Source organism: Nelumbo lutea, chromosome 3 (assembly GCF_056320005.1).
Source record: "Nelumbo lutea isolate HS-2025 chromosome 3, American lotus-T2T, whole genome shotgun sequence".
NCBI classification, from domain to species: Eukaryota; Viridiplantae; Streptophyta; class Magnoliopsida; order Proteales; family Nelumbonaceae; genus Nelumbo; species Nelumbo lutea.
Window position 1 is genome coordinate 209,385 of NC_142686.1, and position 26,184 is coordinate 235,568.

The 26,184-nt window shown below is 39.5% G+C and overlaps 1 protein-coding gene across 1 annotated transcript in view; it reads left to right on the top strand.

Moving 5' to 3' along the window:
* The window catches only part of LOC148862233 (ARM repeat superfamily protein), a 47,523-nt gene extending 31,320 nt beyond the window's left edge, over positions 1-16,203 (top strand). Inside the window, exons 4-8 of the mRNA XM_088977112.1 lie at positions 13,755-13,882; positions 14,813-14,971; positions 15,063-15,248; positions 15,534-15,740; positions 15,811-16,203. Coding sequence (XP_088833238.1) covers positions 13,755-13,882; positions 14,813-14,971; positions 15,063-15,248; positions 15,534-15,740; positions 15,811-15,828 — 698 coding nt within the window. The 3' untranslated portion in view covers positions 15,829-16,203. The remainder of the gene's footprint in view (positions 1-13,754; positions 13,883-14,812; positions 14,972-15,062; positions 15,249-15,533; positions 15,741-15,810) is intronic.
* The last annotated feature ends 9,981 nt before the right edge of the window (positions 16,204-26,184 follow it).

Consider the following 26,184-nt stretch of genomic DNA (forward strand, 5'->3'; position numbering starts at 1 on the left):
AGAGAGAGGCTTTGCCTTGAAGTGGTGGCTAGTATTCATGGCTGTTCCGGAACTGGATGGGATGTCGGGGTATTTCGATGGGCTTGACTCACTACTGCTTGTAAGGCAATTTCCAATATTCTACCTAAATTCCTCAAGTTTGTAAGGCATGATGTTTGCTTAGGTAATTTTGTTCTATTTTGGGAAAGATTTTTGGGTGGGTAATCAACCTCTAAAAGATCTTTCTCCCTCCCATTATTCTATCTCCCTCTTTAAGAAGGAGCTTGTTTTGAGGTTTCTTCCTCCCTCAACATGTCCATCGTCTCCTACCTGGGATCTTGGGTTTCGTAGAGGCCTAACTGATGAGGTATCTAGTTGTGTCTCTTAGCTTTTATTATTGTTGAATTCTGCTTGCTTAGACCCTCTCAATCCAGATAAAAGAGTTTGGACCTTGGTGCCAAATGGCTCTTTTACTTGTGCTTCTTTTTTTAAGTCCCTATGTTCTTCTCCCTCCCCTTGGGTGTTCCCAGTGAAAGAAAATTTGGTCTAGGCCTATCCCCCTCAAAATAACCGTCCTTTGTTGGGAGATTTGTCATGGTAAGATAAATACTTTGGATAACTTGCAAAAGAAGAGACCTTACTTATGTTTATCCTCAAACTGGTGCACAATGTGTAAAGTGCAGAATGAGGACTGTTACCACTTGCTGTTATCTTGCTCTGTTGCTGTAGATATTTGGACTTGGGTTTTCACTTTATTTGGGTGCAGGTGGAACTTGCTTTCTGAAGTAAATATACTCTTTGATCCATCAACTTTTTGGTGGCCAAGGAAGAGAGGAAAACTGATTTGGAAATGTATAAGAGCAGCTACAGTATGGACTATTTGTGAAGAATGGAATGTTAGGATATTCCAAGTAAAAGAAAGGAGTCCGAAGGAAGCTAAGGAGAGTGTATTAACAAGGACCATCTCTTGGCTGAAAACTTCTGAATTGTTTGTGGATTATTCCTATGACAATATTCAGAGGGGTTGGGCAGCAGTGGCATCTGTAGCCTCTGTAGGTTTTCAGGACTGCTAGTTACATGAAAGGACATATTTGCCCTTGGTGTTTACATCATAATTGCTAACAAGTAACAAACAATATAAAACTGAAACTAGGAATAACAGAATAGCAAAATGACCACAACTGTGACTAGATACATTCTACCCTACGGACAGAGTGGGACCACAGCTGTGGGGCCCACATCAATGTTCTCTACACTCCCCCTCAAGTTGGGAGTATATGTTCATCATTCCCAACTTGGATAGATCCGCCTCTAGCTTCCTTCTTGATACGGCTTTAGTGAGGATGTCTGCTAGTTGCATACTGAATGTGATGTAAGGGAGGCATGCTTCTTGAGATGAGACCCTCTCTCGCACAAAATGGCGGTCAACTTCAATGTATTTGGTTCTGTCATGCTGTACTGGATTATGTGCTATATTAATGGCGGATTGATTATCACAGTACAGCATCAGGGGCTTCTCACACTCAATACCCAACTCCTAAAGTAGAGATCTTAGCCAAAGGATTTCAGCCACTCCATTGGCCATGGACCTGTATTCTGCTTCAGCACTTGACCGGGAGACAACACTTTGTTTCTTCTTTAGGAGACAAGGTTTCCTCCCACAAGGGCACAATATCCTGAGGTAGACCTTCTGTCATCAACACTCCCAGCCCAATCAACATCAGTATAGACCTCCACCTTCATGTGATTGTTGTTCTTGAATAGTATACCCCTACCTGGGCATTTCTTCAAGTAGGCTAAGATTCTTTCTGCCGCAAGAAGATATGTGGTTCTAGGAGAATGCATGTACTGGCTGACAACACTAACAGCATAAGTAATATCTGGCCGAGTGAGGCAGAGATATTTGACCTTTCCTAATCCTGTGATTCTGTTCAATTGGTGTATCTACAAGTTTGACACCTAACTTTCCAGTTTCTGCCAACAGGTCTAGGACATATTTCCTTTGAGATATAAAGATCCTTCGTTTGGATCTAGCAACCTCAATACCCAAAAAATACCGGAGTACACCAAGGTCTTTCACCTCAAATTCTTGGTGAAGAAGCTGTTTAAGAGACTCAATCTCATGGCTATCATTCCCTGTGACCACAATATCATCAACATATACTGCCAATAGTGTCAAAGAGGACTCCACCCTCTTGATAAATAGGGTATGATCTGACTGGGCCTGTACATATCCAAACTTCACAAGTGCTAGTTTGAATCTATTGAACCAAGCCCTAGGTGACTATTTCAAACCATACAAAGCCTTGTTGAGCCAACAGACCTTCTTACCTATTTCTGCATCATAGAATCCAGGAGGCAAACACATATCTTCTTCCTGCAGATCTCCATTCAGAAAGGCATTTTCCATGTCCATTTGGTATAAAGGCCAAGTTTGACTTGTTGCAAGGGACAATGGGACTCGAATAGTAGTCATCTTGGCTACCGGTGCAAATGTCTCCAAGTAATCTATGCCATAAGTCTGTGTAAACCCTCTTGCAACTAACCGAGCTTTATACCTCTCAATAGATCCATCTGTATTATGCTTCACCGTAAATACCCATTTGCATCCAACTTGTTTCTTTTCTTTTGGCAAATCAACTACCTCCCAGGTGTTGTTTTTCAACAGGGCATCCATCTCAACTTGCATTGCATCTTTCCATTCAGGGACGGATAGGGCTTCTTGCACTGTTCTTGGAATAGGGACATTGGAAATGGAGCTAAGGTAGGACCTGTGGGTAGGAGATAGGCGATCATAGGATAAAAAATGGGAAATACAGTGGGTTGTGGATGTGGTACAATGTCGTTTTTCCTTTACGGACTGCAATTGGAAGGTCAAGATCATCTATAGGGGAAGTCTCTATGGGCTCTGGGACTGTAGTATCTGGACTTGGAGTTGTAGATGAGATTGGAGCTGGTCTGGACTACTGATGATTAGGATCAACTTGCCTGCACCGCCTGTGATAAACCCTCAACTCCTGATCCCTCTGACCACCCTCACCATTGCAGCTTTCTCTCAACTCCTGATCCCTCTGACTACCCTCACCATTGCAGCTCTCATCACCCAATGGAATAGGTAAAGGAATTGCCCCACTCTCACTGCTCTCCCCCTGAAGACAAGAACTCAAACCCCCACTCTCACCACTCTCCCCCAGAGGGGCAACCCGAGGATAATAGGGTGTCCCCTCAAAGAAAGTGACATCCATGGAGGCAAACTTCCTCCCAGAGACAGGATCATAACAGCAATAACCCTTTTGAGTTTGTGCATAATCAAGGAAGATGCATTTGGAGGATTTGGATTCGAACTTGGAGTGATGGGGTTCGATAAGCTGAACAAAGCAAGTACAATAGAATGTCTTAAGGGGAATAGAAAACAAGTCCTCACGTGGGTGTAGAAGGGAAAAAGGAGATCGCATATCAAGAACCCTGGAAGGGACCTGATTAATAAGGTATACTGCCGTGAGGATAGCATCCCCCCAGAAGCGAATAGGGACATTGGAAGTAAACATGAGGCTTCTAGCCACTTCCAAAATGTGCCTATTCTTCCTCTCGGCAACTCCATTCTGCTGAGGTGTATGAGGGCAAGAGCTCTAGTGGATAACTCCATGATGAAGAAGATAAGATGTCAATGATTTAGCAATGTATTCCTTTGCGTTATCAGATCTGAGAACTTTGATCTTGGCATCAAACTGGGTTAGGATTATTTGGTGAAAATTTCGGGTCAGGAAAGGTACCTCATATCGTAAACGTATGAGATAAACCCAAGAAAAACGGGTATGGTCATCAACAAATAACAAAAAGTATCTGTACCCACCCATGGAAGGGATATGATAAGGGCCCCAAACGTCAGTATGCACAATATCAAAAGAATTATCACTTCTTTTATTACTCAATAAATAAGGCTTTCTACAATGCTTAGCAAACTCACAACTTCACACTGTAGCTGAGACAACTCAATAGACTCAAATAAAGTAGGAAACAGACTCTGTAAAGATCGAAAAGACAAATGACCTAATCGGTTGTGCCAAAGCATAACCGGACTCACACTTTGAGAAACAAAAGACAACTTTTCTACTAACTCTCCCCGACGGAACCGCTCCCCGAGCAGATAGATCCCATTTGTCTCACAACCAGTCCCAATCACCTTCTGCGTCTCCAAGTCCTGAAAAACACATCGGTCAGGGAAGAAGGTTACTAAGCAGTTCATATGCTTGGTAATACTACTGACTGAAAGAAGGTTAGTATCAAGCTTAGAAACATGCAAAACAGATGATAGGGAGATAGTATCTGAAATCTTGATGTCACCCTTCCCAGAAATAGGAACCAGGGAGCCATCAGCAATAGATACCTTATCCCTACCAGAAGACAAATGGTAAGTAGTAAACAATGAAGGCAAGCTAGTCATGTGATCAGATGCACCCGAGTCTATTACCCAACAAGGTTCAGTAGTACCTGGAACTGAGACATGATAGTCTGAAGCATGAGTACCTGAATGGGCGAAGGCAGATGTGACAGGGGCTGATGGAGGCTGTGGTGGCTGAGCTGAATTTCCAACCTCCTTTTCTAGTTGTATTAGGGCAGCCCAAACTGCAGCTGAGTTCTCCAAAGATGTTCCTTTTGTGCCAGATGAGGATGCTGAATCAGTGTTCATGGCTACATGAGCAGTGCCCTTCTTGTTTCTCAACTTCGCAGGAACCAAGTGGGGATGCAGTTTCCAACATGTCTCTTTTGTATGTTTGGGTTTCTTACAATGTTCACATACTACATCCTTCTTGTCTTCCTTCCTCCTATCCTTCTTTGAATCACCCCCCTAATTTGGGTGTAGCCGCTACAAAGGCTGATGTGGGTGTGTGAGGTTGCATCATAACCTTCCTTCTGGTCTCTTCACTGTGTACAAATGAGTAAGCCTGAGAGAGAGTTACACTGTCTCTAGTCAAAATCTGCTGCCTCACAATATCATATTCTGAGTTCAGTCCTGTCAGGAACTCAAACACTCTGTTTGTCTCGATGTGCTTTCTATGGGTCTGAGCATCTTTGGGACTCTCCCACTCAAGAGTCTCTAAGTGATCAATCTCATGCCACAAGGACTTCAAGGTAGAGAAGTAGACCGACACCAGTTTCTCTCATTGTTTAAGTGTGTTCACTTCACATTTCAATTCATATGCTCTGGCAACATTAAGGGGTTGGGAGTAAGTTTCTTTCATAACATCCCATATCTCCTTAGCTGTCTTTGCCCACAGATAATTCCGGCTAATATGAGGCTGCATAGAATTACACAGCCATGTAATAACCAAGTAGTTTTCTTGCAGCTACTTGGTATATGTCGGGTCTCCCTTGGAAGGTTCTTTCATATCTCCCAGGAGGTACCCTAATTTACCTCTTCCACCAATAGCCATCATGGCTGATTGGGCCCTTTCCAAATAGTTTGATCCATCAAACTTTACGGTCGTAATCTGACCACCCATCTCAGAAATACCACCATAACTGATGTTCCCAAGGATGCTTTCTGCCTGAATTTTAGACTCCATTTCTGTCAAGTCTCAAAACAGCACTTGAACCACCAATCACAATCAAAAACAGTATAGGCCTGATCTGTATTCTCAGTGTATGTGCACAAAACTGAAATAATTCTGATCTGAAACCAACTGGCCAACACATCAGTAGCTGTCCGTAGATCTCTAACCCCTTAGAACTCTGAGAACAACTTAAAAAAGAAACTGATATGCTAGGGAAAGTTAGGGTTTTAATCAGTCCTGAAAGGAAGCAATTCAGTCGCACATTCCAAACTGTATAGATGAGCTTGCAGTAGGGTTAATAAGAAACCCTAGAATCTGATCGGACCTACCAATAAACTTAAGAGTAGCTCTAGGTAGATCACAGGGTTCAGTCAAACACTAGGGCTTGCCGCAGATCACTTTCAAACCCTAGAGTAGAGAGAAACATAGTTCGGTCCAGGGTTTGCTGTAAAACCCTAGTGAATCGAAGAGAGAAAGAACTAGAATGGTTCGACCTTCCCCTCCAGATAGGTCCAACCTATCTTCTCTGATAGAACTTCTCTTAGGAAGTAAACAACTTACAAGGAAAATTTTTCGCTGCCTTCTAGGGTTACTTGAACCCTAGTCTTCTCTGATCCTTCCTGACCACCAACACTCTGCAACCCTAGCAAGTTTCCAACAGCTGCTAGCACCTCTGGCGATCTCCAAGAATTAGTCTGCGAACTCCTCCTTTTCAGCTTTCAGTCCTAGGAGATTCTCATGTGGTCGGCTGGTATTAGACTCGCATGAAAAACCCCAACTTGGCTCTGATACCATGTAGGTTTTCAGGACTGCTATTCAGTCTTGAACACTAAGAGATTTTAGGTTCGATGAGAAGAGAAAGTGAAGAAGTAGAAGAAAGAGTGGTGAAAGAACAGTAGAACACAGATTTTGAGGAGAAGAACAGAATGTCAATCTTTTGCCGCCGCCACTTTAAGTTAATATATATATGTTATGCTAGTTACATGAAAGGACATATCTGCCCTTGGTGTTTACATCATAACTGCTAACAAATAACAAACAATATAAAACTGAAACTAGGAATAACAGAATAGCAAAATGACCACAGCTGTGGGGCCCACATCAATGTTCTCTACAGCCTCTAAGAAAAATAGAACACAAGCAAGGTGGGCACCTCCTCTAGAAGGTTGTAAAGTTGAGCTTTGATGGTAGTAGCATTGCAGGGGTTTTGAGGGACATGGACAGCAACATTATGCCTTTATTCTCAAGTCCAGTGGGAGTTGGAGACTCAAGAAGGGCTGAAATACTAGCAGTTGTACAAGGCCTACAGATTGCTAACCAACTTGGGGTGAGAACTTACTAGTAGAAAGAGACTCAGTTGGTAGTGGGTTGGCTTCTGAATCCAAACAATGCTGTTTGGGGCTACAGAGATCTCCTGAAAAAGGTAAAATGGATAACAAGGAATATAGCAATCAATTTCCAGTGGATTAGCAGATCAGTAAATGCTTTGGCAATCTCATTGGCTAAACAAGGGGTTTCTCGGGTTTCTTTGTATTGGGCTAATCTATAGTTCTGTTCTGTTAATTGATAAGATTTGGGTTTGTGCTCATCCAATGGAGAGGTAGCATCTCATGCCTCCTCCAAGGCTAATTGTACTCTTCTTTTTTTTTTTTCTCCCTAATAAAACTACTTATTCATTCATCATTTTTTTTTTTAAGGAGGGGTGAGAAGGAGAGGAATTTGGAGATGATGATTGAATTCATTACTCTTAGAGCTGCACATTGGGCAAAAACTTTGAAACTCTTTTCAAACTTTAAACTGGAGGACTTCGGCAAGAGCTAGGGTCAATAGCTGGCTCTTCCTATAGAAAACAAAATTTCTAGAGGTTTGGTCATCCCCAGTGGTTCATTGGAAGAAATTGAACTTTGATAGTAGTCTGTGGGTATTCCGGGTCCCTGAAGAATTAAAGGGGTTATTAGGGATGAAGGCAGCATTAATTGTGCCTTGTTTTCATGCCTGATTTAGCAAGGTGACTTGGTGAAAGTGGAATTTATGGGTTTGCTAAAGCCAAAGATCTGGAAATTAGTGGTTTGATTGGTGAAAGTGATCAGAAGATGGTTGCGGGTTGGTTGAAAAAAGGCAAGGGGGTGACTTGGCAGCTTAGGAATGAATTCAGGCGCTTTAAATAGCTGTCAAAAGACATGAACATGCAAGTATATTGGGTTAGAAGATCTGAATCGTTTAGCAAATGGTCTAGCTAAGCAAGGGGTTCAGAGACAACATATGTGCTGGGTACTAGTGTAATAAGGATTGTGTGGCTTGCCCTGTATTGGGCTTGGTAGTTTCTCACAACTTGTTGCATTCCTTTCTTTTAAATATTGATGAATGATTTTTTCTGTGGTTGCTGATAAAAAAGGCTTATTAGCAACATCATAATTATATCTTACAATTTAGGAATGGAAATCAGGTATTTCAGATGAAATTGATGGCAAGCAAATAGTGGAAAATATATCTATTTACTTTGATCATGTCTACCTTTTCCATTTAGTCAAGTCTAATTATTTTCTTTGATCAGTAAAAATTATAATTGTAAAGTGTCAAGATTACAATTGAACCCAATCCAATCCAATCCAAGTCTTTTTTATCATAAGTTTCTTTGATCAATAAAAATGGTAATTGTAAATACAACTCAGGCCAGGTTGGGTTAGGTTGATGTCCAACTCAAGCCCAACCTGAGGTAAGGTACCTCAAACGTAATTGAACCCAATCCAAGCCTCAAACTAATAAATGAATGAGAAAAAGTAAAAAAATTCAAATCCATAAAAAGTCAAAAGCTTTAATAGGCTAGCAGTAGCAATTAGGTTTTTAGGGTTAGGTTTAGTATTGTTTTGAGAAATGAAATTATAGGTTTTTTTTTAAGTTAAAACTACCTAAAAGATTTGATGATATTCAGTGATATTAATAGATGCGAAGGTTTTCAGTCCAAGGTTAGAGGAGGAGAAGAAGAGTAGATAAGAAATGGTCCACAACTTACTCTTCCCAGCCCCAACTGTGTATTTAAATGAGAGATTTCAGAATACAAGAAAGTACAAAGCTGCCCCCTGTTGGTAGGCAGTAAGAAATAGGTAACACAATACAACCTCAAACCCATTAAGTATTATATCAGAAAGATATACCAAGAAAGAACAATATAGCCCAGCCCATAACTTATGGCCCGCAACAATCTCCTTCAAGCTGAGCATAGATATCTATCATGCCCAGCATGCACAACTCTTTAAATTTGGCACTAGATAACATTTGGGTGAAGACATCGGCCAATAGTCATAGGTCTCTTGATTACAAATTTTTCTCTAATAAAATGCTTTCCCAGCCCATAACTTATGGCCCGCAACAATCTCCTTCAAGCTGAGCATAGATATCTATCATGCCCAGCATGCACAACTCTTTAAATCTGGCACTAGATAACACTTGGGTGAAGACATCGGCCAATAGTCATAGGTCTCTTGATTACAAAATTTTCTCTATTAAAATGCTTGTCAACTCAATATGTTTGGTCTTGTCATTGTCGAACTGGATTATTGGTAATATTGATGGCTGCTTCATTGCCAATAAAGCTTCAAGGGACCAAAAATTTCCATTCCTAATTCTTCAGCAAGACAGAATCCACAACAATTCAACCACTCTATGTGCCATTGATCTATATTTTGCTTCAACACTGAATTTAGCAACAATTATTTGCCTTTTGTTTCTCTAGGTAACCTAGTTGTAGATCCCTTGTTTCCCGTAGGCCCTGTCCATTCATCTTTAAAATATGCCTCAATTTCTAATCTACCATGTTTCTTAAATAGTAAACCCTTTCTAGGCAAGTCTTTAGGCATTTGAGAATTCTTTCAACAACCTTCACGTGTGAGACTTTTGGAGCATGCATAAATTGACTCATGATATGCACAACCTATGCAATATTTGGTATGGTGTGAGAATGATAAAGAAGCTTACCCACTAGATGTTGATATCTCTCTTTATCATTATATAGCTTCTCATCCCCCTCTTTGTAACCCATTGGAAGGAGTATTAACTAAAGACAAGGTAGACAACACAAAGGAGTGATAAGCAGGGGACAAGTTGGAATAGGAGACAAACTTAGAAATGGGATGAATGTTGCATGAACAAACAGATTTCTGAAGAGTAATAGGAAGATCCAAATTAAATGAAGAAATACCTTGATCAAATTGAGAGATATCCAATTGGTTGTGGTCATCAGTTAGAGGGTCTTTACCTCTCTTTCTTTCCTTCTGTTAACACTTAACTCATCTTCATTTCTCTTGCCATCTCAAGCAGCGACAATCGGAGTCATAGTAGTCTCATCTGGAGTTATTGGAGTCTCTTCATACATATCATGACTATGTAGATCAGGAGAAGAAGATGAAAGAGTAGTAGGAGTAGGCAGACACAAGGATTCACCTCTGAGGAGGTCTCTTTCACCCCACTAGTTTCCCCCTTGAAGTGAATTTCAGGTAGCTTTAAGGAATGTGACTCAAAGAAGGTGACATCCTTGGTAATAAACTTCATTCTAGTATGATGATCAAGACATTTGTAACCCTTTTGAGTTGGAGAATAACCAAGCAAGATTCCCCCAATAGCCTTGGGATCCAATTTTGATCTTTAAGGATCCTTGACATGAAAATTTAGGTAGGTTAAGGCAAAGGATAAAATAGGAGTCTTGATGCCCAACACCTTGGATGGCATCTTGTTGATTAGATATGATGTAGAAATTTCTTTGGAACTTTGTATTGAGATAATAGTGCTTGAGTTGTTAAGGTGCCTTCATCTTCAAGGAATAAGTTTAGAGAATGTTTAAAATACTTAGTTGAATTGTTTGATCTTTTTCCCAAACTTAGTTTCTACCATCTTATAGAAAACCATAGCAAGGTGTAAAATGTCGATGTCGATGGAAATGTTGCTTACCAAAATATAGGACAACTTTTCCATCAAATAATAAAAGATCTGCTTTGCCTTTCCATGTTGTCTTTTCTGATGTTTGGGGCCTTGTAAACATACCTACTGAGGGTGAGTACAAGTATTTTATCAGCTTTATTGAGATTATTTGAGATACACTTGGATATATCCTATGCATTCCAGAGAAGAGGTATTCAAGATTGTGCAAGGTTTCCACCACATGGTTTTTACTTAATTTCATGTTGAAGTCCAAATTTTCCGATCGGATAATGTGAAGGAATATTTCCATCATGACTTAGCTGAGTTTTTCTCCTCTCATGGATCTCTTCATAGAAACTCGTGTGCCAGAACACCACAACAAAATGGTGTTGCCGAAAGGAAGAATCAACATCTTGAAGTTTCTCATAGTGTGATGTTTCACATGAATGTTCCTAAACGATTTTGAGTTGGTGTTGTGATGGCCACAACTTATGTTATCAATCGAATGTCATCACGCCTCTTGCAATACAAGGCCCCACATCAACATATTTTCCCTCAATCCCCTTTATTTTCTATTCCTCTACGTGCGTTTGGTTGTAAGTGTCTTGTTCATGATCTATCTCCAAACCGGGGTAAATTGGATCCCAAGTCGGTTTCATGTGCTTTCTTGGGTTATCCATCTTCCCAAAAGGAATACAAATGCTTCAGTCCTGTCACACATAAGTACTTTGTATCGATGGATGTGTCCTTTTTTTAATCTGAATCCTTCTTCCAAGCCTCTCCTTAGGGGGAGAACAGTGTGAAGGAGGAGAGGCAAGCTCCTCAAGTTTCTCTTCCCTTTATTCTTGACTCCTCTCCATTCTTTGTCTTCTTGAGGCGTTGTAAGGGACAACTGAATTCAAAGGCTATGGAGCAGCTTGAGACTATACATCTAACACCATCTTTCTCCTTGAAGGAAAATCTAGGTACTCTTGTTCCCTTTGACATTATTGAACCTATTGCTATTGATGATTTTACTAATGATCTTGATGTCCCAATTGCTCATAGGAAGGGAGTTAGATCATGTACGACTAAGCATCCTATTGCTCAGTTCTAGTCTCGTGAAAACATTGCAGCCTCATTTTGTGCCTTTTTTACTGCCATTGATTGTGTTTCCATTCCCAAAGTGTTGCAAAAGCCTTATCTATACCTGAATGGACAGATGCAATGAAGAAATTGGTGCTCTACACAAAAACAACACTTGGGAGTTGGTGAATCTTCTTGAAGGCAAGGAGCTAGTGGGGTGCAAGTGGGTATTCACAGTAAAGCACAGAGTAGATGGGTCGGTTGAGAGGTATAAGGCCAAGTTAGTTGCAAAAAGGTATACACAGGTATATGGGGTCGATTATGCAAAAACATTTACCCCAGTTGCTAAAATGAACACTATTTGAATTATACTATCCTTGGCTGTTGACTTTGATTGGGAACTCCACCAACTGGTCATAAAAAATGTGTTCTTGAATGGGGATTTGGAAGAAGAAGTTTACATGGTTCAGCCCCTTGGATTTGTAGCACAAGGGTGTGAAGGGAAAGTTTGCAAACTAAAAAAAAAACCTTTATATGGTTTGGAACAATCCCCAAGGGCCTGGTTCAATAGATTTCACTTGGATCTTCAACAAATTGGGCTCAAGCAGTGCCAATCTGACCATACCCTGTTTGTCAAAAGAAATCAGAAGAATGTTGTGGTACTGATTGTCTACGTTGATGGCATTGTGATTAACTGATTACTGGGAATTGGGACTCTGAGATTCAGAAAGTTAAAGAATCCCTTGCTATGCAGTTTGAGGTGAAAGATCTAGGACAACTACGTTATTTACTTGGTATTGAGGTTGCCCGCTCACAAAGGGGCATCTTCATTTCTCAAAGGAAGTATGTCCTAGATTTCTTGTAGGACACGAGTAAGTTAGGAGCAAAGCCCGTAGATTCCCCTATTGAGGAAAACCATCGGCTTGGTGATTGTAATGGAGAACCAATGACAGATGTCAAGAAGTTTCAAAGGTTGGTAGGAAGACTTCTCTACCTCTCATTGACTTTGCCAAATATAGCTTATGTTGTTGGTGTCCTTAGTTTATGCATGCACCAACATCCTCCCATTTAGAGGTAGCTGAGAGAGTTCTCAAATATCTAAAGAAATATCCATGAATTGGGTTACTTTTCAAGAAACATAGTCATATGAAAGTGGAAGTCTACATAGATGCAGGCTGGGTCGGAGCAGTTGATGATAGGAAATCAACTAGTGGATATTGTACATTTGTTGGTGGAAACTTGGTCACTTGGAGAAGCAAAAAACAAAGTGTAGTGGTCAGATCTAGTGTTGAGGCCGAGTATAGGGCCATGGCACATGGAGTTGCTAAAGTGCTATGGGTAAAAAATTTGATTGGAGAGTTGGGTTTCTCTAGTGATGGTCCAATGTCTCTCTATTGTGACAACAGGGCAACCATTAATATTGCAGCCAATCCAGTTCTTCACGACAGGACCAAGCATATTGAAGTTGACAAGCATTTCATGAAGGAAAAACTTGAAATGGGGAAGTTTGTACTCCTTACATCAGTTCTAAGGAACAATTGGCTGATGTCCTTACAAAGGGTCTTCACTATTTGCGACATAATGAATTATGTGACAAGTTGGGCATGATTGACATATATGCTCAAACTTGAGTTGGAGTGTTGTAACATGTGTCGTACTAGTAGGGCCATTTCTGGTTTTTTCTCTATTATTTGTTATAAGCTGTTGCCCTAAGTATAAATATTAACTTATGTGCCGCCAGCCACACAACTGCATAGAATTTCTCTTTCTTCTCTCATCTTTCTCCTTTCTCTCTTTTATTACTGCCGAACTACAGGGTCCTTCTGGAATAGGTAGAGTGATAAGAGATAGAGAAGGGAAGGTTGTGGCTTTATACTTCTTAGACCTATATGGGAAGGGGACTCTTGAGAGCTGAAGTGCTAGCCTTATTACAAGGGCTGAAATTGGCCAGACAGTTGTGCATTGAGCAAAATGAAGTGGAGGGAGACTCCAAATTGGTTATTGGTTATAGGGTGGCTTCAAATGGGTAGAATGGGGATTTAGACTCACTGCTTGTCCAGACCTAATGCAGTGTAAATTCTTCAAATCCAGTACCTGGCATGTACCCCTATGACCAACCCTCTTATTATTTTGCTTACGTACCATCTCTAAGTAAAGACCTAGGAAGAAAACATATATTTGTATAGGGTAATGCTTCTGGTTGTTTATAACAGCTGGTGTGATGAATTCTCTGTTTATTAGATTTGGGAAAACTTGGGGGCCTTGCTGTGGTGGTCCAGGAGCTTGACAACCCTGATTCGGAGATACGAGCAACTGCTGCATGGGTTCTTGGAAAAGCCAGTCAGAACAATCCAGCTGTTCAGAATCAGGTAAGTAGTATTTTTTCCTATGCAAATGTTGGATCACATTTAACATCTAGCAGCTTAGGCAACCAAAACCTGGAAAGCCCGAGGTTTGAGCTTTGAAGTGCCTTCAAAGTATCTGTATTTCTGCATGGTTTAGAGGTTTTTCTTGTGTTGGTATGGTTGGTGCCATTTAATAAATTTTGGCTTTTTTGTTTGAACTTTATTAAAGGCTATTGCTCTGTAGGTGATATACTATTGGGCTGAAAGTGAGAGTGAAAGTCTGAGAGCAGCCACTTTGTGCAAGAAGTGATGGGATATTAAGTCTGTATCTAGCCCACTCCTCCCAAGACCCCAGAGCCATGATTTTTTGACGAATAATAATGCAATTTTATTAAAACAAAAACTGATTCAGGATTACAAATACAAAGAAGTTAGGAAATGATTACTGGAATCACAACTGAACCCAAAACAATTCTTCCCTATTTGCCCCTTGCTTGTCTAACACATCAGCCAAAGTGTTTGCTGATCTCCCCACCCACTGAATAGAGACTGACATGTTCCTTGTCAACCATTTTATCTTCTTAACGTCGTTCTTATAGCACCAAATAGTTTCATCAGGTTTCCTTGACCAGCTCACCACCACCTTTGAGTCCGCCTTAATAATTAGTTGTTGTAGCCCCATTTGGTTTGCAAACTGCACCCCTTGTACTGCAGCTAGCATTTCTGCCCTAACAGGGTCACCAAGTCCCCAAGGACCCAAGTACAACAGAACAACCTTTCCAAGCCCGTTCCTCAGACCCCCTCCCCCCCCATTCCAGAGGGCCCTGGATTGCCCAAGCTGCTACCCTAGATAGCCATCATTGGATGGTGGCCCTTTTTTAGTTTGAATTTTGGTGTGTTTATCTTCATGTGGTATATTCTCAGTTTCTTATACGGAGTAGCTGAATATTTTAGATTCTAGGACTTGGTACATTGGCAAAGCTAGTAAAGATGGTAAGGTCCAGTTCTCTGGAAGAGGCAACAAAAGCTTTATATGCTGTTTCAGCCTTGATCAGGAGTAACACAGGTGGGCAAGAATTGTTCTATGCAGAAGCTGGAAGTTTGATGCTACAGGTAAACAGGTGAAGAATGAGGGAGTTCTTCAATTTACATATTTGGGGATATGGCATTGCTAGTTTGCTACTAATGGTTTTCTTTTTTGTAGGACATAATGAGCAACCCAAGCATTGATGTTAGACTTCGTAGGAAATCTGCTTCTCTTGTAGCTGATTTGGCAGGGTACAAATTAGAAATTACAAACAAAGCAGAGCATCCTTTCTTCAGCAATCATTTCTTCCTGAAATCTGTGGTTGATTTAACTGCTTCAACTGATCTTGATCTACAGGAGAAGGTCTTCCTATAATACTGCTTTTGCCTTTTGTATGGGAGATTAACTGATTATCTAGAGGAGTTCTTCCTGTAAATGAGACACTAAAGATTTTGTTATTTTTAAAATTATGGAGCTTATCAGTGATCGGCACACGGGGGCTGACATGTAGTTTATTCAGCATGAGCCCTCTTATCCACATGCACACACACAATTATGATAATGTAGCTCTAGCTTCTTTTGTGGTAGTTGAGCTTTGTCTATTCTTCAACTTATGCTCTTTTATATATAATACACTATGTTTTGCAGGCCTTAATGGCAATTAAGAATCTCCTACAACTACAGACACCTGAAGCTCTGGTCTTCAAGGATATCTGTGGTCTGGATGAAGCATTGGAGAGAATGAGGAAGCAGCTAGAGCAGTTAATGGTAGGGGAAGACCAGACAGATTATGCAAGGGACCTGGAGAGCCTCCGTAAAGAAGTGGAGTGGATTTTCCTTGGAAAGCTAGAAAAGGTACTTACAGTGCTTGACTGTTATACATTAGGCCCGTCGAGAGGGCACTCCTAATTGAAAGTTATGGCAGGCACAATCTTCTACATGACATGAAGGCAAGCTCCATCCATCTACTTTGGACACACGAAGTATCTGGGATGTGGATTGCATAATGCTTATATCACCATATGTTACCTCATGTCTCGGTGCCAGGAGCTCCTTAAGGCTGAGCCAAGAAAGGTACTGTTGTCTTAAATCATCAGAACTATTTGGCATCTGCACATTTCGGTGGTGAAGGAAAAAAGAAAAATGACATAACGGACGTCTGGTAACATTTTTCTGGAATGCTTCTGGTGGTCCAACTATGTTACCGAAATGGTGTCTTACCTAAAAACTGATAACCAATCAACTGGTAGCATCTCTTTACCAAAATAAAACAAAACAAAAGCTGGTAGCATCCTAGTGATAACCGGGTATTCATTCATGTTGGTTTGTGATTGGTTAGAGTTATTCGGTTATCTTTCTGGTATCATAGAAGTTGCCACGTTTCTGGTACTCAAAACAAACAAACAGCTACCGTTTGCTCCAGGAAATACCAACTAATAATGCTGAGTCTTATGACATTAGCCAACGCCCCTTAATAGTTTTTGTTCCATTGGTCAGCGGTCAGCCATTTGGTCCATTTCCCTTTGGTGATGGTATAATGATCCAAGATTAGTACCTTATTGTTAAATTAATTTTTTTGAAGCCTCTTATTGTTAAATTAAAATTAGAAGTAGATGGTACAAAATTCTTGATGCTTATCTCTCAATTACACCGTAAAGAAGATTATGACCCATCACTGGAGATCTATGTTGAAAACATAGATAATAAAGGGATGTGGTTGTGCATTGTGGGAGACACTTTCCTTGAGGGCATGTATTTTAAATGGTGTGGTGAGAAATCATCTGGTTTAGCGCTTATTGGATAATGGATAGAGATCTCGCAAGACTCCCTACTTTTCTTTTCTTTTTTTTTTCTTAAAAACATGTTTATGCATCCAAAAACCTGACTGAACACCATTCCCATGTTTTGAATTTCTCACTACTTGGTTTCCTTTTAACAATAGCATCTACCTTAATTTTAAAAAATGTGTCTTCACATGGTGGGGCAAAATTGCAGCCTCAAGTGCAGATCAAGTTTCAAAAATTTGACATGCAAAACAAAATAATGCTGGAATTTTCGCCTAGGAGAAACAAGCTCTCCATAGGATCATTTCTGATGTAATGCTCTCCAAACGACAAAGAAATGGTTTCCCACAAAAACGCCCTAGGATTGTAGATGGTGCAATCTCCAATCGTTCTAGTGTATTCCCCTTTTTTATGAGATATGCTTGTATCAGGGCAAACTATGCCAGTATGCCCACACCATTCTAACAGCCTTTTGAAACCTTGCATTGGGAATATCTTCCCATGAAATAAAGCAAACAAGTAGGGAGATATTCTCAATGCAAGGCAGTAAAGGCTGCTTGAATGGGCTTTGCCCTGACTGAAGCGGAACTCCTTTTTATTATAGCAACAATTACTCAACTTTGCAACTCCTTCATAATGTTATTCAATCACCAATTAAGCAACAAAATAATGGCTTTTGTCTAGTCTCAATAGTGAAGCACAAACCCTTATATTGAAGCCTCGTTTTCTCTTTGGCAATTTACCTGGGCAAGTATTTTCCAACAATCACTTACCCAGGTAAGTAAATTTTCCTGTGTTTTTATTGTCCCATCAAGTGAGACAATGACTGTTTTGCCCCAAAAAAGAGAGTTAGAAGGGATAATATTGTCTCATCAAGTGTTGGCAACATTCCCTCCAGGTGGGTAAAGAGATGGGTATCACTTACTCGGGCAAGTAATATTCCAAGAAAGTGACATTTTCATGGGTCTCCCATGAATTTGTTAAATGAACATGGAAAAATCGGTTAATGAGAACTACAATCCCATTGACTGACTTTTCCCCCTAGAGAATATGGGAAACGAATGGGGCATAAGTATTAGATGTCTCTTTGGTTGGTTAATTACGATGTCTCAATCCAAAGCATTAGAGTGTTTACGCTGGATAACCCCAGGGCTTTAAAGCCCTAGAGAGTCATATTTTAGCGGCCCATTTAGAGTGTCCAGACTTCGTCCTCATAGAATTGGTCCTCACAAGCAATTGCAGCTGTATATTGAGAACATCACCCATACTTGGGATGCTTTCATAATTTCATTCATGGGGAACAAGTGCATGGCTGCAAGTGGTGTGAGGTGGGTGTGAGAACTGAAAACCATTATGTGGAGGGGATTCCCCGTTAGACCTCTAAATCTCTAATCAGATTAGGATAGGGTTAGTTTCTAATTCCCACAAAGATTTTACTAGTCAAACTAATCAATGTTCTAATCTAATTAGTGTGCTTTCTAATTAATAATTTATCAGTTTTAACACTTGTATGATTGTCTATTTGGTTTCTTTTTTTTTTTTTTGGGCTTTTTGCTAGCTAGGCAAAACATATCATCATATCTTGTTTGGTATGGTCTGTTTCAGACCAAACGTTATGAGAGCAACTACGAATCTACTACGACACAATTGTTCATGAATGGAGGGAATGTTTACATCGAGCGGTTGGGATTAATTCCTGTACATTCTGATATACAAATCAATTACAAAATTCTATATTGGCCTAATAATGAAAAATATGAATATTAAACATTGAATGGAGAATAAAAATGAATTATTTGTTAATAAAAATGTATTTTACCACAATATGAAGTGAATCTGCGTTGTGGTTGCAGAGCGAGTGGCTAAGTTGAAGCATATATAGACTCTTAAGCTGTGGGCTTTTTCCCTCAACTTTCTGTTTTCTCCAATCAGAGCAAACACATATTTTGAGAACGATAAATCTGTTTAACAAAAAGAGGCCTCCCCAAGCCCGAATATTGCTGCAAAGTCTGCAACAAACAAGAAAGAGGAAAGATGCGAACTATTAAATAGAATTATGTAATCGTTGTAAATATTAGGAAAACCCATTTTCCTAGCGCAAAAATCACAGGAAGGTCCTTTATTTTTAAATCCAGATCCAACCACTACTTCGAAATATAAGGTCTCATAAAGACCAGTAAGGCTTCCTCAACAAAGTGAAAATGAATATACTTTACTGATGGAAAAGGTAGTTCAGCAACCAATAATAACATCTCAGAGTTAGTGTGGAATGTGGGGTGATCCTGAACCTACTCCAAAGAACACGTCTTGCAAAGGGGTCTGGATCTGGTAGGCACACTAGGTAAGCATAGTGAGTGAGTACATAATAGTTGTGTAGCACCTGTCCCAGCTAATGTGCTTTCATCTGATGAACATGATTTTCTTTTAACCTCCTTTAGAAGAACTGAGTATCTCTTATCCTTTTATGTTGGTCAAAAAATACTTATGAGAAAAAAAAAATGAAATTATGTTTCATTCCTGAATAAAAAAGTGCATAACCTAACCAAACTACCCATATGAGGAAAGAACTATATACCATTATATGCATGTGAGGGGGGTTGGGGTGCTTTTTACACACGTATGCACCGAATCGGGTTGGTGTTGGGTTTGAACTTAAATTAAATTTTATTTTTTAAAACATTTTTCTTCCGCTTCTTTTTATGTTTCTTTGAACTAGTACTTGTTCCAGAGAGACACATCTCTGTTTGTGAACGAACATCTCTATATCTGTTTGGGTGACTAAAAGCACTTTACAATTAGAGTCTTGGTCGACCTAGTGACGCAAAACACACATAACATAGTTTTTTCTTCTTTGTCACCCGTCCATCTTAGATCATTATCTTTGAGTAATTCACAGAGGTTTGGTAAGCGAGTGCATGCCTACCATTAGCCTGTGGGATTGTTTTAAAGGGCAACTTGACATTATGAATTATGTATAAAGATTCCCTAATGAGTAGTAAGGGCAATTTCATAAATTCCAAAGTCTCAGTTGTTGAGAATAAAGGAAGGGAAGGTTACCCCATGTTTTTTCATAACTATGTGAGAGGTGTTTAATTGGTGATTTCAACTCGTATAAATCTAGTGAAAACAAGATGGGAGGTAGGGTGGTAATGCCAAGTCAAACTAGGGATTTTAACAATCTTATTTCAGATTATAGTCTAATGGAAATGGAAATGGTAGGGAACCAATTTACTTGGAAAAATAGGACTACTTGCAATGGCATGATTGGGTTCTAATGAATGAGAATTGGAGAAGACTATTCCCTTGCTCTATTTAGTTATTGTGTTTTGATCCCACGATAACTAACATTGTCTCTCAAGCCTGGAATATTGAAGATGGTGGGACAAGAGCAATCCAATTCATTAAGAAAATGAATAGGGTGGTTACCAATTGGGCTTTGTTGGCAAAGCTAGCATGGTTTTGAACTATTGAGGAAACACAGATTCTTGGCTCTAAAAGAGCTTTAAATATGGTTTTGAACTATTGAAGAAAGGCCTGGTTTGAAGAATTGGTGATGGTAATTCGATAAACATATGGAGGATCCATGGCCTCCCTCATCTATAGATTTCAAAATCCAATCCCCCTGCCCATCAAACTGTGAGATTTCGAAAGTAAAGGACCTAATACTTGAGAACCCCTATCGGTGGAACTTGCAATTGATAGAAAGGACTTTCACTGATACAAAAGCCAAAGATGTTGTGACCATTCCTCTAAGCATGGATCCCCAGTAAGACAAACTCTTCTAGTTCTATAACAAAAATGGTGAATACAATGTAAAATATGGCTACCATGTTGCGTGGAAAATAAACAAAGAAAGTGGTAGCTGCCAGAGATCCACCCACCATAGACAAGTTGACCATCAGGTATGGAAAATAATTTACATATTAAAAATGCTATTGAAAACACAGAATTTCTTATGGCGAATATGTTCCCAAGTTATAGGAGTAAATGATCTTCTAAGAAAGAGAGGCATTGAAACAACTACTTCATGCTTGTGCTGCGACCACGACACAAAGGATTTTATTCATCTCATTCTTAGGTTCGACTTTGCAAGGCAGTTTGGTTTCTTTCCCCCTAGATCTAAAGGTAGATGAGATCTCATGCACAAGTATTGATGCTAGGGTAATAAACTGGTGCAACAATCAAATTTATCCAAGGGAGGAAAAAACAAAATGGGCATCACTCTTTGGGATTATCTGCTAGAAAATCTGATTGGCTAGAAATGAGTTTATTCTCAGGCTCACAAATCACCCCTAGGGAATTAGTAAAATAGTCAACACACCTATGGTAGGAGCTTTTCCTGCTTGAAGAACAAAAAAACCCCCACTGAGATAGTCTAAAACACCACGGTAGTTCATTAAATCCCCCCCCCTCCATCTTCAGTGTTTAGGGTTAATCGTGATGCAAGCTTTAACAAGTCTTTGGGATGGGCGGGCATAGCTTGTATCATCAAGAATTCATATGGGGAGGTCGTTGGAGCAAAGGGTTTAAGAGTCTAGTGTACTTCAGTTCTGGATGTAGAAGCACGAGTCATCAGATTCAGATGTACTGAACCACTTGATCAAGGTATTCAAAAGTGCATTTTAGTGTCTAATTCTCTTCAAGCAATAAAGATTATAGCAGTGCCAATAGAACACAGCTTCTCCCCCCTACATGCTCTGTGGTCAGACATTAGTAGCCTTTCTTGGCGTTTTTCTTGTGTAACTTTCCAGCATTGTAACTGGCGGGTAAACTTTCTAACACACGCCATTGCAAATGCTGTTGGGACTTTGGGAGGAAGTGGCATGGAGTCGTTGCATTTCTCCCATTGGTTTGGACCGTTTTGGTTGATCTCTTATGAAGACATGTACCCCCCTTAATTGATTTTAATGAAAATATGCTTATCTCTTATTTACCAAAAAAAATTAAGGAATTGGAACAAAAAACATGTTGGCAATATTTTTAATAAAAAACATGATATTCTCAAATTCCTTAAGGATGTTTAGAGGAGGTTAATTCAGGACAATAGTAATAGAACCTTCCTCAATCATGAGAGGGCTTACAAAAATTAGCTTAACAAAATTTTGGAGAGAGAAGAAGCTTATTGGGCATAGAAAGCTCAAATTGGTTGAATCAACTTAGGTGATAGAAACAATAGTTTCTTCCACACTATGGCCACTACAAGGAATGCAAGAAATTGAATTGTCTCAGTTAAGGATGACTAGGGAAATAAGATTGAGGATCAAGAAGGGATCTCAGCCTTTTTTAGAGAAAAATTTTACCAAAGATCCCAATCAAAGGAAGCAGAAGGAGTTGTGGAGCTCTAAAATTCAGCTAAAGGAAGGGGGGTACATGTCTTATTTAAATCAGCTAAAGGAAGCTCTAAAGTTCTAATCCTCCAATTTGCTTATGACTATCTTATTTTTGTTGAAGCAATTATTCAACTTGCCTGGAAATTTAGGAAATTTTGTCAAATTATGCTCTAGCCTCTGAACAATTTCTAAATTTCTCAAAATCAACAATTCAATTTTCAAAGAATACTCCAAATAGATTCCAAAAAAATCTTGGCTAGAATCTTAAAAATCCCAGTTCAAATGAACTCTGACCCTTACTTGGGTTCTCTAGTTATTAATGGTAGAGTTACAAAGAAAACATTTATGAGCCTAAAGGAAAAAAGTTTATTGCAAGCTGGTAGAGTGGAAAATGAATACCCTTTCTTTGGTTGGCAATATACGCTCAATGCCACTACTAATATGATGTCGCAATTTCTCATGAGATCCTTTAAATTGCTTCAAAATATTACTAAGGAAAATAGATAAACACCCAGAGAATTTTTTTATGGTTGAAGTCAAATGATAAAAGATCCCTCCACCTAGTTGATTGGAAGAAAGCTTGCACTCCTAAATGTTAGGGAGGGTTGGGTATAAAAAATCTCCATTGAGTTAAAGAAGCCAACTTAGCAAAGTTGGAGGGAAAATTCTCCAACAGGAAGAAGATCTCTGTGTTAGAGTTGTAGAAGGAAAATACCTCCAAAAGGATAATTTTTGGGATGTAAAAGAAAGAAAGAACATTTCATGGACGTGAAGAGGAATCCTTAAATCTAGAGAGCTCCTTAGTAAAGAAATATGATGGGAGATGGGAAATGGAAGATTGATAAGATTTTGGAAAGATAGATGGGTTGAGGATGTGATGCTTGTGGAGACTATTCCTCGATAAGTGATTAATAATAAGGATTTATTAGTGAGTGAGGTTACAGACAAAGAGAGAAACATTTGGATGGAGAGAAATTGGGAGCTTGGTTCCCATTAATACATGGGAGAAATAAAGTCATTTTTTATTCTCTTAGACTCAAAGGATGGCAATCTAATATAGAGATTAAATACATATGGTGAATTCTCTATAAGCTCAGCCTATAGAATAAAATGTTCAACAATCAATAATTGAAAACCTTCATGTACCTTATCCTCAAAGGGAATCTCCCCTAAAAATTTTTCCTTAGGAATAAGGGATTTAATGTAGATGCAACATGCAACTTTTGTAGTGAAGATAAAAACCTGGATCATATTTTTAAAAATTGTGAAATTGCTAGTCAAATTTTGAGAATGTTGCCATCCTCCTTTGTTAATCCTAACAATGTTGATTCTTCCTTGTTTGAATGGTGGGATAAAGTGAGGGCTAATGATTTAAATGGGAATCCAATTTGCAAAGAGAAGTGTGTGTTTATATTATGGAATATTTGGAAGAATAAAAAAAAATCTTTAATAATGTTAGTAGCCTTCCTCATGTGATTATGGAGAAAACCTAAAATGTTCATAAGGAATATGAAAATGCACGAAAGGAAAACTATCCTGTTAATAGAAAGCATGGAAACTTATTGCTTGGAAAGCTCCAAAACACTATTAAGATAAATTTTAACGCCTCTCTATCTAGTAATTGGAGATGTTCCATTACAACAATTGCAAGGAATCACTATGGTAAGATTATGGATTTCAAAGCATACCGTTTAGGGACTACTACCATCAATTTGGCAGAGGTTTGGGCGGCGTGGAAGGCTCGTAACTTGGTGGTGAACTTCATCAACAACCCCATCATCATCGAGGATGACTCTAAGCTTGTTATCTCTGTTAGACAGTTTTGTATGCCCTTAGCTTCAATAAATTTTTGATGTACTTTTGATATTTAATGTAAATAAATAAAGTACATGTTTGATTCATGTTGTGTGGTATGCTTCTGTGTAATATCCTAAAACTAGACACTTAATGAGACTTGTGTTAGTTTTAAATGTTCACAACCGTTGGATAAGTCTGGGGAGATTTATCCTGCCAAGGCTGACACTGGTGTGCTGCCAACTGTTGGGGTGGATTGTCTCAGTCGCCAGGGTGAGACCCAAGGCACACGCAGTGTAGGATTATTTGAACCCTTGAACCGGATCAGATTTCCAGTATTGCCTTGGACCTTGGAGATTGATGGGCAAAACTGAAAATTTACACCTGACCCCTAGACCCGATTATGGTATTACACTAGGTGTCAGAATGGGCTATCTTTGATATGTCAATCAGTGAGATCTTAACGGGGATCAAAACCTAGCTATGTTGGGACAGTCTGAGAATTCATCTGAGTGGGTGATTAGAGTGACGGGACTAGCCCCTTTGTCGAACAAAGGTAATGATCGGGGATGCACTTTCTCTGATGGAAACCAAACTGTCGACAGTTGATTTCAATTGTTGGAATTTTGTTTTGCAAAATTTATATATATATACATATATGATATATACTTACATATGGTTTCAAAATGTTTACAAATGGTTTTAATTCCCGGGATCCATGTGAGTGGAGGGTGCAACACTATTCCTTGCAACTGAGGGAGAGGTCCTCTCTTGTTGGGCAGTGCTTGATCATTATAGGCTAAGATGTTAAGTGTAAAGCCATTTAGGATAATACCTGATGGGCTAATTTTACAACTGCTCACAGTCCCTGGGTTTTTATAAGATGGCTTGGCCCAGGGACCACTTAGTGTAAGTGTTGGGCCCATGGGGTCCATGTGATGGGCTTAGGGGGTTCACCGGGCTTTCCAATGAATTCGTATAGGCCTTATAACAGAGGCTAGGCCAAACCCATGTTGCTGGTGTGTAGATCAATGCTTGGATCCCATGCCATACAAAGAAGCCCAACTGGGCAGCAGTTTGGAAGAGTTTTGAGCACTTAATACATATTGGGCCTAAAGTCCATTTCGATTTGGGCTGATTTGATCAGTCACTTAAGGGGGCGGATCTGAGATTAGGTTAATCCCAAAAGCTGATCTAATATGCATATAAGATTAAGAAGAGTCCTAACCCAAATACTGATTTGGATAAGGGCAACTCCTAATATGATTAGGAGGTTTTCTTAATCACTAAGAAAGAGGAGAAAAACCCTAATTTCGAATTACTTGAATTCGAACCCTAGGTGTTTTCAGTAGACCACTTGCATTCTTGAGATAGGATCTCAAATAACCTTAGAGAAGAAAATAGCAGTTTGCCACCTTCTTCTCTAGCATTCTTCTCCAGTAGTCATCGCCACCCTTTCTGCCAGTTCGAGTTCTCAGTTAGAGAGAATCAAGAAAGGTTCTTGATTGTTCATGTGGTGCTCACAGTCCTCCATCGAGTTCTTCAGAAGAACCTGGTTCGTGGGACGAACACTGCTGGTTCGGCTCCATCATCACTGCGTCATCTTCAGTGGGAGCTGATCTTGGGATCTTCTTTGGGCGTGAACACCAACGTTGGGAGATACTACTTCTCTGGATCAGGTATAATCACTCCCTTCTCTTTTGGTTCAAATCTGGTCTGGTTTGGTTCAAGTAGGATCATTGAATTTTGATTCTAAAATCAGGGAATGCGATTCCCAATTGGAAGGAAGGTAGGAAATTTTTGAAATTTGCCCACCCATTCCACAACAGTTTTGGCATCCATATGGTGGATCCAACCATTCTTTTTAATCTCGTGTCTCAAGCTTCTCTCCAATCCCCCGTGGCGTTTGAGGAACATCATCCAAGAGTGCTTAGAGCTGAAGAAGCAGTTAAATGAGGATATTCACTACAAGCATGTATATAGGGAGGCAAATCATGCTACTGATTGGTTAGAAAACACTACACTCTCATCAGATAATGGGTAGGTTGATTTTGGTGTGGACCATGCTTTTCATGATTTAGTTTGCATTTGTTTACAAGACTAAAGGGGGAGTGCTACCCCTCGGCTTGTGTAGCATACCAAGGTTTCTACCAGAAAAAAAAAAAAAACTGTGGGAGGTTTTGCTATGGTAAAAAATATAAATTAAAACTCCCTTGCATTAAGTTTTCTAATAATCATAAAAACCTGCCCTAATATTTTACTTAAAAAAAACTCCTATATAATTTTGTAAAAACCCTGCATTTAACTCCCTTTTATTATTACCCTAGACATAAAACGATGGCTTAATGAATTAGTTTTTCATAACTACCCATTTTACCTTTATATCTATCA